The 15,498-nt window shown below is 40.1% G+C and overlaps 1 protein-coding gene across 2 annotated transcripts in view; it reads right to left on the bottom strand.

Annotated features, from left to right (window-relative positions):
- MBTPS2 (membrane bound transcription factor peptidase, site 2) overlaps positions 1-15,498 on the bottom strand; it is a 94,486-nt gene that overhangs the window by 24,170 nt on the left and 54,818 nt on the right. The window contains exon 12 of one of the 2 annotated variants that reach the window (XR_010111204.1): positions 11,342-11,522. Coding sequence is in view for 1 of the 2 variants with exons in the window: in XM_034950718.3 (XP_034806609.1) it covers positions 11,501-11,522 (22 nt within the window). In the remaining variant the exon portion in view is untranslated. Of the gene's footprint in view, positions 1-6,675; positions 11,523-15,498 lie in introns of those variants that run through there. The other variant, XM_034950718.3, reaches the window with a different exon arrangement.

The raw sequence follows: 15,498 nt of genomic DNA, 5'->3' as shown, positions 1-15,498 counted from the left end.
CGCCTGCTACCACGCCCAGCTAATTTTTATACTTTTAGTAGAGACGGTGTTTCGCCATGTTGGCCAGGCTGGTCTCGAACTCCTGACCTCAGGTGATCTGCCTGTGTCGGCCTCCCAAAATGCTGGGATTACAGGCGTGAGCCACCGCGACTGGCCTAAATATCTCATTTTTTTGAAGCAAGGTCTCTTGCTGTCACCCAGGCTGCAGTGCAGTGGTACAATCATAGCTCACTGCAGCTTTGACCTCCTGGGCTCAAGCAATTCTCCTGCCTCAGCCTCCTGAGTAGCTGGGACTACAGGCGTGCACCACCATGCTCAGCTAACTTTTTTTATATTTTGTAGAGACAGAGTCCCATTATGTTGCCTACACTGGTCTCAAACTTCTGGGTTTAAGCAATTCTCCTGCCTTGGCCTCCCAAAGTGCTGGGATTATAAGCATGAGCCACCACACCCAGCCAAATATCTAACTTTAATTGATACCTTTCCTCTCCTTTTGGATAATGTTAGGAATTTAGAACATTTTTATCTCCATTTATTTTCCTCTCAAGACTTTATACTATGATTATCATGCATTTAAAATATCTATCTATCTATCTATCTATCTATCTATCTATCTATGTATTCCCACAGGGGACTATACTAATTGTTTCACATAGTTAATACTCATTTAGATTTACTCATATCTGGAGTCATTCTTAATCCATTTTGTTGTTCATTTTTCCTAGAGGTTCTTGCTCAAGGTTTTCTGTCCCAATTAGGTTTGGTTATCTTTGATTGTGTGCTGGGCACTATATAAGAAAAATTATTTGTCAGAATAATTTGAGGCCCAAGTTGATCACCCTAGTCCAAGTTCAAGATGTGAGATTCTCTGAGCAAGCCACTTCCAGTTCACCCTTCCTCCTAACATGTGTGTGCATGTGTATGGGACGAGGACTGGTTTACCATGTGTCCACCCTTGGCAGGTCCCGATGTCTGATTTTTGCCTTCCTATTCCCATGAGCTTGCTAAGAAGACAGCTCACCCTCTCAGTTGTCTCTTCAGGATCTGCTAGTAATGGGAAGGCAAAAGTGGTTCAGAATGTCAGGCTCACTTCTGTGGATTTCCATTCTTTTCTGAATCGCATCCCAGTAATTTATCACTATTTTGTTAGCTTTTTGATGCTTTTAAGAAGAGGTTTAATATATTATGTTCAGCAAGAAAGTTGGTCTGAATACCTAGTATGTCATTACAGAAACTGGAAGTGTTTTTTTTTTTCACTCCTAGGCTAATGTTTCTAAAGATGGGGCCCACGGACCATTTCCACCAAAATCATGTTATGCTTGTTAAAAATTGAGATTCCATGGTTGCCATCTCAGACTTCAGAACCCATGGCACTAAGACCCAGGAATCTGCCTTTTGATAGGTTCTCAGACTATTCTTATGAAGACTTAAGTTTGAGAAGTTTTGCCCCAAAGCTTAACCCTGCACTGTTAGTAATAGGCATTTGGGCAGTATTACTTGATTTAATTCTTATTTACAGGTCAGGGAGGGCAGAAGAAAGCTGAAAACATGCCACAGTTGGAATTTGGTCAATATTTAAATCTCCTATCTCCCCACCATTTGAAAAAACCCTCCTTAAGACAAGATGATCCCACAGAAGAACTCTCAAGATCCAAGCTCCTATCTAGAGCCAGTCTAGTCCTGTCACATTCACCTGTCTCAGAAGTAACATTCATTTTGACTGGACATGGCAGGTACTTCAATATGTCTTTCAGTCACTAATGAAAGGTTTGAGAAATAAGTTAAGTTACTTAAAGATATCTTGACCCCCAAATCCAACAGTGAATCCAATTACGAACTAGCCTAAAAAAATAGTCTGTGAAACCATATCTTTTATGAAATAATGGCAATTATAAATAGTAAGTATTTTTTACAATATTATTATTTGCCAAAATAAGAAGTTGTTAATACCATGTTGGTCTTCAACATTATTTTTAAATGTTACTGATCCAAGAAATCTGTAGATCTCAGAATGACTGACTTACCAGCTCCTCAAGACACTCCAGATTCTGATATTCCAGAAAGCTCTCAGCCTGCCTGCCAAAGTCTCTGTGAATAGCATGCAAATCTGCATTCCACACTGCCAGGAACATGATTAATTATCTATTTAGATTAGCCAACAGAATCTATGTTCCTGTGTTTCTGTGACATGGTTACTTAAATTTCTTAGCTGTGGTCATGCTTTTGAGTTACAATGCTTTCTCAAATGTGTGTCTCTGCTTTCTTGCAGGAAAAAAAAAAAAAAAAAACACAGCCAAGCAGTCAGCGAACAACAACTTAGATTTCTCATTTCTGCACCAACATGCAGTGTCTTAGATTTTATTCAGCTTTTAAAGGAAAAGCTTTGTGTGGGTTCTGGTGTTTTCCACAGCTGAATAACCTTAATATGGAAATGTGCTCATGTTACACATCATAGCCTTCAATAGAAAGTTTCAGAGAATTTGAGCCTTTTAATCAGATGATCTTGCTCTCTACTCAGAAAACAAAATTCCATGGGGAACCTGCTATTCAGAGTAGGCTTTGTCCTATTATAATATTTGTTTTCTCTTTTTTTGTCTGTTTTGTTTTTTAAAATTTTAAAATTTAAAATTTTAATTTTTACGCGTACATAATAGGTGTGTATATTTATGGAGTATATGAGATGTTTTGATGTCTCTCTAAGAAGATACTTTTCAGAAACCATCTGAGCAGCAAGCTGTATTACAAATGAGCTGTTATGAGATTTTTAAAAATAGGTTTCTTTTGGAAACTACTATCATTTGGAGAATGGTTTCTATCTCAACTGGACTGAATATGCCTTATCGATGCAATAATGTTTGTCATTTCAGTAACTTAATAGGCTAGCATACATTAATGGGCTGTGGTAACCTATGTAACCTGTGACAACTGAAAAATAATTATCACATGCCCTTACAGTTTCATTTAACCATATTAATCTGCTTTGGTAATGGAATCATTCAGGCCTAGTTAAGTCTATCTAGATTTTGAAAAGGAAAAGGTAATTTTAAAAGGAAAGCGTAATTTAAACATCTTTAAAATATGTAGGTTTACAACAAAATCACATATTTAGGCTTTTAAAGATACCCATTCACTTGTGTCTCTGAAGCAGAAACCTGTGCTTGCTTTAAATCCCCATCTTTTATTCCTATAGGCTCTTTAATCCATTCATAACTCTTTCTTCCATCAGCTCTCAGCAGATCGGTTTTGTGTGTGTTAAGGTGGGTGGGATGTAGGCAATGTTTGAGTATGTTAAGAAAAATTACCTAACACCTGGAAACAAGGAGACAGAATGACTGCTTGTCCTTTCAATTTCCAGACTGAAGCTTTATTAGAAGGCCTCCATTTAAAGCGCCCACCCAAGGATTATTCAGTTCTCTGTGAGAATGCACTGTTGCTTGATTAAAGCCCAGGCATGTTAACTTGGAGGTTTTTGTCCAGTAGAGATGCAAATGATTTCTTTGCAGTAGAAGGGGTGACCTCAAAGGTTATGGTTTTATTGCCCTGTTTTGCCTCTAACTTAGTAAGCTTATTTCGGCATGCTTTTTCTTTTTAAACATATCTTTTGAATTCTCCTTTGTACCAGATTTACCATCCTGCTGGCTCCCTCATTAATGCATAAAACCAGTGAGGTGTTCATTCTGTATTTTCATTAGGGTCATATTTTTGAAAATTTTACTTTGTCTCTGTGAGGAAAACAGACACATCTCACAAGACAGCCAAGAAAATAGATACCTCATTACTTTAGTTCTTCCAATCTCGCCTCTGAGGAACACCTTTTATAATAATTAAACCAATGCATTTTGATTTTCCCCTTTAAATCCCACTTCCTGCTAGCCTTTTGATAGAGTCATCAAGGTTATTGTCCCAGGAAAGAAAGGACGAACAGGTGCTGTCTAGAACAGAGCCCATTCATCAGCTTTGAATTTCAAAGCTGATTTTCTTGACCTCTTTTGAGTAAAACAATATATATAAAACCCAGGCTTTTTGGAGAAAGGGATTTCTAAATAACAAAGCTTCCTTTTCAATACACAGGCCTGTGTGCAGGATAGAAGGGAGGCATGGTCAGGCTGTAAAGAGTAGAGAGAAAAACCCTCCCCCCTCCCTAACCCCTTCCCACTTCCCAGTCTGGGGGCAGGTCACAAGACACAGTTGTTCTGATCGCTTCCTTCTAGGTTGAAGTCCTAGGGCAGGAAGTATGTTAGCTAGGTTGCTGAGAAGGCAGAGGACTGCAAATGGGGAGGTCTGGATCTTGCTTTTCTTTGGGAGGATTAACATCTGCCCTTTGCCACTAAGAGGTCTCCAAAGCTACACCCCTCCCTCACACACCTGATGCCATCTTGGAAAGGAGCAGAGGAAGGGGTGGAACTCTTACTGGTTGAGCACTTAACTGAGTCATCCAAGTAGGGACTATTTACCCACAAAGACATTTTAAGTTAGGGATTGAATTGAGGTTAATAAATTGAATTCAATCTTGTTTCCCCTCCCTACTTCTACCTAGAGGGCGGGGGCTTGTGAGGTAAATCAGAGCAGTCAGAGAGAAAGAAGAAAGCTACAATTTTCACTTGATCTTAGCCAAAAGGCCAAGAAGGGATGAAAGCTACAATTTTCTTTGCCCAGCTGAGTATATCCCGAGTAAATGTGAAATGCTGTCACCTATGTATATATTGCGTATGTATTGCATGCTCCTTTATCCTCTTTTTGCCACACAATCAACAAATGCATTGTTAGTTTTTGATTTCACAAAAAGCATGTCCTGTTTTGCTTGTGGTAACTGGTCTCCATCTGACACATTGGTATGCTTTCTACAATGCTTGCATCTAACAAGATAAAGTTGGCCACAGACTACAGTAGCAGGTGCCAGGAATATGACCACTGTGATTATAAATTTGTTGATGTCTCCTTATAGTTCTTTCAATATTTGCTTACAATGTTCTGAGCTGGTGAATTAGGTGCCGTTCACCAAACATAATCTGTCTTACCCATGTCCTGGCCTCCTATGAATTGGATAGGGCCATGTGACTAATTGTGGCCACTGTGTAATACGAGTAACTTTCAGGCTGGGGCAACTTGTTGCTGATGTGTGACTTTCCAGAGCTCTTTTTTCCTCTAGTGTGGCAACTGGCACAGTTTGACATGGTAGCTGATCCACAGACTAAGGTTCTGAGTCACTATGGCGGTCAGAGCTGCCAGACAACCTGTGATGGACATGTAGCATGAGTGGGAAATATATCTTTGTTGTTTGGGCTTGTTTGTTACAACAACATAACCTACCCTATCCCATCTGAGACAGGTATTTTAAAGAAGGAAAGTGACTGACCCAAGATATTTCTCCTAAAGAAGACACTGGATAGTGCTTTCTTCTAATGGTTCACCTCTTCTCAAGTGAAATAAGTAAAGACCATTAGGAAAATACAGGAAACAAAATGTAATAAGAAGAGATCCATAGTTCTATTCTGTAGGCTTTGATAACATTTGATGTATTTCTTTTTTTATGCAGATAGTTCATGCTTACTATAGAAATTTCGAAAAATACATACAAGCAAAATGAAAAAAAAATCCCCTTATAATTCTACCACTCAAAGACAACCAGCTACTTTTGCAGAGAATATTCTTTTGGATTTATATACCGAACATACACATTCTTACCTCTTCCTACTCTTTTAAGGGATTTTTAATGTGTCTACCCTTTTAAGCCTGAATTTTCACTTAATATATTATGAACATGTTGTCTTGTTAATAAACGTGTTTCAACATCATTTTATTGGCTGCTCATCTTTCCACTGTATTGTTGTACCGTAATTGATTTTTACGCATCTCTTATTATTTGAGTTGTTGGACATTTGAGTTGTTTCCACTTTTTTACTAAAAAAAATTAAAATTGTTTCGACTTTTTTGCATGGTGATTAATTTCCCTGTAACAGGCTGGGCATGGTGGCTCACCCCTGTAATCCCAGAACTTGGAAAGACCGAGGAGGATCACTTGAGCCCAGGAGTTCGAGACCAGCCTGGGCAACATAGGGAGACCCCTATCTCTATTTAAAATAAAAAAAATTAGCCAGGCATGGTGGAACGTGCCTATGGTCCCAGCTACTCAGCAGACCAAGACAGGAGGATCACTTGAACACAGGAGTTCAAGGCCAGCCTGGGCAACATATGGAGACCCCCTTTCTAGTAAAAATACAAAAAATTAGCCGGGCGTGATGGTGCCTGCCTGTGGTCCCAGCTACTTGGGAGGCTGAGGCAGGAGGATTGCTTGAGACTGGGAGGTCGAGGCTGCAGTGAGCTGTGATCGTGCCACTGCACTCTAGCCTGGGTGACAGAGCGAGACCCTGTCTCAGAAAAAAAAAAAATCCCTGTAGCTAATCATTTCCCTAGGATTAAGGATCTTAGAAGTGGAATTTCTGGGTACACAGCTTTGATTACACCAATTTATAGGATTTTGCTTGATTTCTTATGCTATTATAATCATGTAGTGAGTATAGTTTCATATTGTTTTATTTTTTAATAAAAATATTTCCCCATGTTATCACACATGTTCTATAAAAATAATTTTTACTATGTTCATGTAGACATAAAGCTGAGTTAAGTTAGTGAATTTAATGTATCCATTCCACTATTTTGGTTGTTGGACAGTTAGGTAGTTTACAGTTATTCACTGTGGTAAATCACAGGTTTAGGAACATCTCTTTGTAGAAAGCCTAGTATATATTTAGGATTATTACTTTAGAACTTTAGAATAAATTTCCAAAAAAAGAATTACTGCCTAAAAGGGCGTGGACTCTTTTTAACTTTTTTCTTTTTTTTAAGAGATGGGATCTTGCTCTGTCACCCAGGCTGGAGTGCAGTGGCACAATCATGGCTCACTGCAGCCTCAACCTCCTGGGCTCAAGCGATCCTCCTGCCTCAGGCTTCCAAGTTGCTGGGACTACAGGCATTGGGCATGAACATTTTTGAGGTTGATGAGTGTTGATAAATTGCTTTCCAAACCAGTTTTATCAATCTACATTGTAATGTGTCATGCCTTATTATGACAAATTAGAGGCTAGGTATTAGAACATTCTGATGGATTCCAGAACAATCCTCCATAGGAATCTTTAAAAGGAAAAAAAAAAAATTCCCTTCTCTGTGTTCCAGGTCAGCTTTTCAAAGATAGAAAAGACATTTAAAATACCAGGAAGAGTAATGTGAACTTAGTGTTCTTTATCATCTCTTTTATATCAGATCTTAGATTTGGATGGTGACTTTATTTCCAAGTGAAATGTTTTCACATTATCTCTACAAGCAAGGCAGGCATCTCAGGGAGATACTGAGGCACAGTGAAAGTTTCTCTAAGTGACTTTCCTATAGCCATATAATTTATACTGAACTCACATCTATGGTCCATGTCTTGGGGAAGACTCTTGGCAATGTTAGTGAAGTTCAGGTTCACTTCAAGACACACTAGATATAAAACAATTTTTTTTTTTGAGACGGAGTTTCACTCTTGTCACCCAGGCTGGAGTGCAATGGCGTGATCTCGGTTCACTGCAACCTCTGCCTCCTGGGTTCAAGCGATTCTCTTGCCTTAGCCTCCCGAGTAGCTGGAATAACAGGCGCCTGCCACCGTGTCCAGCTAATTTTTGTATTTTTCGTAGAGACAGGGTTTCACCATGTTGGGCAGGCTGGTCTCAAACTCCTGACCTCAGGTGATCCGCCTGCCTTGGCCTCCCAAAGTGCTGAGATTACGGGCATGAGCCACTGCACCCAGCCATAAGACATTTTTTTTTAAGAAAAGGAACAGCAGAAAGGAAGGCTCATGTAAGTCTTGTCTTTGAATGAAAGAAAATATAACATCAAAAGAAGGAATTCCTCATAGAAAACAAATGATACCTACAAACTAGACTTCAAACTAATGTTTTGCAGTTTATAAGAATCAAGGCTTCTCCTGACTTCAATTGTTGAGATGACTGTAAAATGATAGTAATCTATTCTTTCCTCTGTAGGAATTCTAATGAACAAAGAACCAGTTTGTGTTGTATTTTAGACATCAAGGTGCTTGGTGTAGAACAGGGTTTCTTAACCCTGGCACTATTGACATTTTGGGCTGGAGCATTCTTTGCTGTGGGGGTTGTCCTGTGCACTGTGGGACGTGTAGCAGCATCCTTGTCCTCTACCAAGGATGCCAGTGGCACTGCGCCTCCATGTTGTGACAACCAAAAATGTCTCCGGACACTGCCAGGTGTCCTCTGGGATGGTATATTTAATTCTATTGTATAAGCCCTGACTATGTTCAGATGAAAGATAGTCAGAAAGGATGGTGAGCTTGGACACTGATGTCCTTTAATAGATATTTTCATATTAATTTCACTTCTTTTTTTTTAGCTTGACCTGATACATTTTGAGAAAAATGGATGTCTTATCTCAGCAACTAAATGAAAAAATAAAATGGACATCAATTGATTAAGTATTCTAAATCTGTAAATTGAATGTGTGAACTCCATGTAAATTACAGTAATCTAAAATTTTAATGAAGATAGTTGTCTAGAAAACTAGCAAGTAGAAAAATGAATTCACTCATGTAATACCTGTGAATAACAAAATTTTATCAGCAAGTGGCTTTTTCAATTTATCAAGTAAAATATAAGGTCAGATGTCTGGGTTTTCTAAGACATTCACGTGGCATTTCAAATAGGAGAAATCAAAAGTCCCATCACAATCAGAATAAAGGACACATTTGAATTGAAATCCTTAAGAAAAACTTTGACTAATTAAGATCAGAAGTCTTGTCTTTGCTCTTAAAATTTAAAGTAAATGTTTCTAGATTGTATTCTAATAATCGTGCCAATACATTTAGCCAAAAAGATTTTTTACAATATATATTTTCATATACATTGCAGGATGTTTTTCCTAGTACATTATGAACTAATCTTTCCGACCCTGTGACACCTGACATTTGCCAGGGCAACCCGCGGGTGTTTAAACTGGCAAACTCCCTTTATCTCGTCATTACAAGGATTTTCTCATATGCTTATGTTTAGGAACATGGCCTTCCAATGTCTGACAGAAAGTTAGTCAATATTTGGTGTAAAATAGGTTCCTCTTGGACTGTATTTAAAATCACATTGAATATGTTAAGGTGCTTTCAGCTGTGAATAACAATATCCAGCTAAAAGTGGTAAAAACAATATCCAGCCAGGCACAATGGCTCCACGCCTATAATCCCAGGAGTTTGGGATGCTGAGGCAGGAGGATCACTTGAGCCCAGGAGTTCGAGATCAGCCTGGGCAACATAGCAAGAGCCTGTCTCTCTCTAAAAAAAAAATTAGCTAGGCATGGTGGCACATGCCTGTGGTTCCAGCTACTCAGGAGGCTGACGTGGGAGGATCACTTTGAGCCCAGGAGTTTGAAGCTGCAGTGAGCCGTGATCACGCCATTGCACTGTAGCCTGGGCAACAGGGTGAGACCCTGTTTCAAAAAAAGGTGGCATATCCAACAGGATTGTATCATTTTACATAATAAGGTGTTTAGAACGTGTGATGGTTAATACTGAGTGTCAACTTGATTGGATTGAAGGATGCAAAGCATTGATCCTGAGTGTGTCTGTGAGGGTGTTGCCAAAGGAGATTAACATTTGAGTCAGTGGACTGGGAAAGGCAGACCCACCCTTAATCTGGGTGGGCACCATCTAATCAGCTGCCAGCATGGGTAGAATATAAAGCAGGCAGAAAAATATGAAAAGACTAGACTTGCCTAGCCTCCCAGCCTACATCCTTCTCCCGTGTTGGATGCTTCCTGCCCTCAAACATCAGACTCCCAGTTCTTCAGTTTTGGGACTCGGACTGGCTCTCCTTTCTCCTCAGATTGCAGACCGCCTGTTGTGGGACCTCTTGATTGTGTGAGTTAATACTTAATTAACTCCCCTTTATGTATATATATATAAATCTTATTAGTTCTCTCCCTCTAGAGAACCCTGACTAATACAGAAGGTGATGGTCCCAAGCTAAACAGTGTCATCATCAGTGATCCAGGTTCTTTCCATCCCTGTTTGTTGCCATCCTCAGCACGTTCGCTTTGTCTACTGCTTAATGGCTGCAATATAGCTTCCATAGCTCCCATGAAATGAAATGCCTATGAAATGTCAGGAAGGAAGAGGTGGGGAAAAAAAGCTCTCCTTGAATATCTGTTGTTTTCATTACCATGAAAAATCTTTCTAAAAGCCTTTTGGAAGAGTGTGGCTGAAAGGTTAATTTGACCAGATGGGTCATGTGGCCAGCCCTACCTGCAAAAGAGGCTGAACAAGAGTGTCTGGCATTTTTAGCCCTTCTTATGGGAAGCAGGCCCTGCCAGAAGGGAAAGAGAGAGAGAAATGACTTTTGGTTAGGCAATCAAAAGTGTGTGCAAAATCATATTTTTAGAGAATGTTCCTCAGTCTAAAAAACAGTAATGTTACAAAAGTTCTACAAGCATTCTAAATAGCTACCTCTTCTCTATATTTTCTGTTTTTTTTTTTTTTTTTTTTTTTTTGACAGTTTTTTGAGACGGGGTCCTCCTCTCTCACTCAGGCTGGAGCATGTTGGTATGATCCTAGCTCACTGCAGTATCGAACTCCAGGGCTCAGGCAATCCTGCCTCAGCCTCCCGAGTAGCTGGGACTACAGATGCATGCCACCATGCTTGGCTAATTAAAAAAATTTTGTAGAGGCAGAGTCTTGCTATGTTGCCCAGACTGGTCTTGATCTCTTGGCCTCAAGCTATCCTCCCAAAGTGCTGAGAGTGTGGGACACTGTGCCCAGCCCATATTTCCTGTTTTGATTTGAAAATTAAAAATGAAACTTAAGAAACACAATCAAGTATGGGAAATATTACATACTATGTAAAACAATTGTAAGTATGTTAGGGCTTAAGTAAGTTGCTAGGATAAAAGCCAACTTGATTTCCCCCTTAGTAAGGGAGATTCTTTGAGATCCTGTGTGTAGTCTTATCTCCACAGACCTTACATATTCAAAAAGATGTGCTAATGGTGTTTATGTGCTAATGTGCTAATGGGAAATAATTTAGTATGTTACAGGCTGCCTCGAGTTATTTCTTGTTTTTTTTTTTTTGTTGTTGTTTGTTTGTTTTTTTCCTTTTTGTAGAGAATGGGGTCTTGCTACATTGCCCAGGCAAGTCTCGAACTCCTGGGCTCAAGCTATCCTCCTGCCTCTGCCTCCCTAAGAGCTGGGATTATAGGCATGAGCCACTGCACCCAGCCTGCCTCCGGTTATTTTATTTGGAATCTGTCTCATACCAGTACTCTCCAAAATGTGCTAGACGTCCTTACTCACAGTTAGTTAGGTTGAATCCCTCAAGGTCCATCTCTTATGGGTGCCCTTGCTTGCAGTAGACTTAGGCTGGTTGAAGCGTAGCCGTTTTTCTTGGAAATGGGTGGCTTCTGCATTTTGTACACACTCTTTGAACATTCTGCTTCAAGAATGGGACTGGTGTCATGTGGTCCAGCAGCAACTCCTGCAAGACAAAGAGATGCAGGCCTTTGAGTCTCCTGGGGTGGTCCCTGATGTGGCCATATTCCCCTCTGGGCTCTGAGGCCAGATTTGCCCTTGAAGCTCTATTGCTTCATAGAGGTGGAGGCATGGGCGTGCTAGGGAGAAGGGACCTGAAAGCTTCACCTCGAAAGTCACCAGTGGGCAGCACAGCTAAAACCTGGATCCCACATATTTCTTGTTCCATTTCTCCTGTTTTTATCCTTTAATGTTTACAGGGATTAGACAACAATCAAACCGCAAGACAAGGCAAATGCATTTCCAATGCACTCAGATGACACCAAAGATTGATGATTTCTCTCCTGCAAAGTTCAGTCTTGACAGATCTCATTTCTTTTTCTCAGGAAAAAAAAAGAAAGCCACGACCAAACTCTCTCTCACTTCATATGACTAAAAGATGAGATTTTTTCCTATTTGAAGAATACTGCATATACGTTTTTACACTGGGCAGAGAGCTAATTCTACTTGACTAAAGTTCAGCTGCCTGTCATACTTCCAACCTGGGGAATCTTCTTAATTCGTCTGGCTCCCGTTTCAATAGTAGGGAGAACAATTATGCTTGTCCAGCTCCTTGTCTCCAATAGCTGACAGCAGTGATGAAACTGTATACAAGTTTCATCAAGTATAGGAGAGGGATCGTTTTCTACTTTAGAGTGGCCTGTATCTATCCATTCAAGAGAGCTCATTGGGCACTGTTATGAACGAGGCACTATGAGCGTGGCAATACCAAGAGAAAGCATGGGATTTCAGCCCCCAAGGAGTTTATAAACCGGGAAAGAAAATAAGGACACACGAAGTTGTACATGAGTGCCATGAGCACAAGTGTTTATAAAACTTAAGACACATGCTACAGCATGAATGAACCTTGAGGACATCGTGCTAAGTGGAATCAGCCAATCACAAAAGGACAAATACTGTATGATTCCCTTTTTGTATAATTATTTTTTAGTTTTAAATTTTTATTTTATTTTATTTATTTATTTTTTGAGATGGAGTTTTGCTCTTGTTGCCCAGGCTGGAGTGCTGTAGCCTGATTTTGGCTCACTTCAACCTGCACTTCCTAGGTTCAAGCGATTCTCTTGCCTCATCCTCCCGAATAGCTGGGACTACAGACTCCCGCCACCACACCCGGATAATTTTTTTTTGTATTTCTAATAGAGATGGGGTTTCAGCATGTTGGTCAAACATCTGACCTCAGGTGATCCACCCACCTCGGCCTCCCAAAATGCTGGGATTACAGGTGTGAGCCACCACACCTGGCCTATTTTATTTTATTTTGAGGCAGGGTCTTGCTCTGTTGCCCAGACTGGAGTGCAGTGGCGCCATCACAGCTCACTGCAGCCTTGACCTCCTGGGCTCAAACGATGCTCCTGCCTTAGCCTCCCAAGTAGCTGGGACTACAGGTATGCACCACCACTTCCAGCTAATTTTTTAATTTTTTTGTAGACAACAGGTCTCACTATGTTGCCCAGCCTGGTCTCAAACTCCTGAGCTCAAGCAATCCTCCCGCCTTGGCCTCCCAGAGTGCTGCAATTACAGGTGTGAGCCACCACGCCAGGCCTGATTCCACTTATATCTACAGCAGTCAAATTCATAGAGACAGAAAGTAGAATGGTGGTTACCAGGGGCTGGGGGGAAGGGAGGAGTGGGGAGTTGGTGTTGAAATGGTACAGAATTTCAGTTTTTGCAAGATGAAAAAGTTCTAGTGATGGATAGTGGTTGCATAACAACGTGAAAGTACTTAATGCCACTAAACAGTGCATTTTAAAATTGTTAACATAGTAAATTTTATGTTATGTATATTCTTACCACACTTAAAACACTTGAGTAGGAGAAATATCAAATTGTGGTATAACATAGAGGATACAACTTGGGGCTAAAATAACCTGAGTTTTCATTCTGTTATTTCTATTGACCGACTGTGTGATTTTAGCCAAATCTTTTAACTTCATTAAATGTCCTTATCTATGAGGTAGAGAAAATGATAACCTAACTTGTAAGGTTATTGGGATAATTCAATGAGGTAATGTATGAGAAAGCCATTTAGCTAAATGTATGGTACGATATAAAATAAATTTTTATCATGGATGTGATGAGGGAAGACTTAATAAAGGAAATAGGACTTGAACTGGTCTTAGAAGGGTAGGCAATAACATTTATTGAGGGCCTACTGTATCCTCATCTCAGTTCATGTAGCAAACGTTTGAAGATATTATCCTCATTTTACAGATAGACAAATTAAGACACAGAGATTTTGCACAAACCCAAAAGGCAGCTCTATCTTTCAAATTCCTCATCCTTTCCACTCATAGGAAGTTGTGAGTAAAAAAGTGTTGAAAGTGGAAATAGAGTAAAAAAAAAAAAGCAGAGGTGATGAATAAATGCAGAAGCTTATTCTTCTTTTAAAAATAATTTTATTTTGAAATAATTTCAAAAAAAAGTTTCAAGAACAGTACCAAAAACTCCCTCAAATCCTTCACCCAGATTCAACAATTGTTAATGTTTTGCTACATTTGCTCTATTAGCTCATTCTCTCAGAACCATTTGGAAGTAAGCTTCAAACATCATGCCCTTTTATTCTGTCAGAGAGGAAAAACTGTTCCTCTGCCCTCTTTGGTTCTTTTCTTGGAGCCCTGTAAATTAAACTGATAAAAGACAGATTCACAAGAGACAGCAACATTTAATTATGTTGGTTGGCATGGAAATTCACAAGGAAATGTGACTCAAGGAGGTGGTTAGAATTTGGGGCTTATACACTGTATTAGTCCATTTTCATGCTGCTAATAAAAACACACCTGAGACTGGATAATTTATAAAGGAAAGAGGTTTAATGGACAGACTGGGTAATTTATAAAGGAAAGAGGTTTAATGGACTCACAGTTCCATATGGCTGGGGAAGGCCTCACAATCATGGCAGAACGTGAAGGAAGAGCAAAGGCATGTCTTACATGGTGGCAGGCAAGACAGCATGTACAGGAGAAGATCCCTTTATAAAACCATCAGATCTCATGAGACTTATTCACTATCACGAGAATAGCATGAGAAAGACCCGCCCCCATGACTCAATTACCTCCCACTGAGTCCCTCCCATGACACATGGGAATTATGGGAGCTACAATTCAAGATGAGATTTCAGTGGGGACACAGCTAAACCATATCACATACCATCTTAATTGGGGATGGGGAGGGTCAGAGGACACTTCTGGGAGAACTAATAACTTCTTAGAAGGGGATTAGGGAAGGGCACTTACGGAAAAATAAAGATTTTTTTTGAAAGATAAATGAACCCTTAGGAGAATAGATGGGAGATAAGAGTTTGGTGGCAATGTCTGTTTGGGTGTGGTGCCAACTTGTCATCTCCATCTATGTTGCTCTCAGGGAGGGGATTTATGGCAATCGAGGGTTTTGTTTTGTTTTGTTTTTTGGCAGATTCTGCTTTTAGACAGATAAGAGATTTCAGGAACTTGGCTGGGCGCAGCAGTTCACACCGTAATCCTAGAACTTTGGGAGGCCAAGGCGGGTAGATCGCTTGAGGCCAGGAGTTTAAGACCAGCCTGGCTAACATGGTGAAACCCCAGCTCTAGTAAAAATACAGAAATTAGCTGGGCATGGTGGAGTGCACCTGTAATCCCAGCTACTCGGGAGGCTGAGGCAGGAGAATCACTTGAAACCGGGAGGTGGAGGTTGCAGTGAGCCAAGATCATGCCATTGCACTCCAGCCTGGGCCATAGAGCGAGACTCTGTCTCAAGAAAAAAAAAAAATACCATCCCCAATTAAGATGGTATATGATATGGTTTAGCTGTGTCCCCATCCAAATCTTATTTCTCCTTCAGCCAAAAATAATTTTTAATGAAACAATGACTTATTCTAAATCCCTTCAACTCTTATACTTCAGCCTGTGTTGCCTGAGAAGTTAAGCACAGAACATTATAAAAATCAG

This window comes from Pan paniscus, chromosome X (assembly GCF_029289425.2).
Source record: "Pan paniscus chromosome X, NHGRI_mPanPan1-v2.0_pri, whole genome shotgun sequence".
NCBI classification, from domain to species: Eukaryota; Metazoa; Chordata; class Mammalia; order Primates; family Hominidae; genus Pan; species Pan paniscus.
The sequence above is the reverse complement of the archived record's forward strand: the minus strand, read 5'-3'. Positions and strand labels throughout refer to the sequence as shown.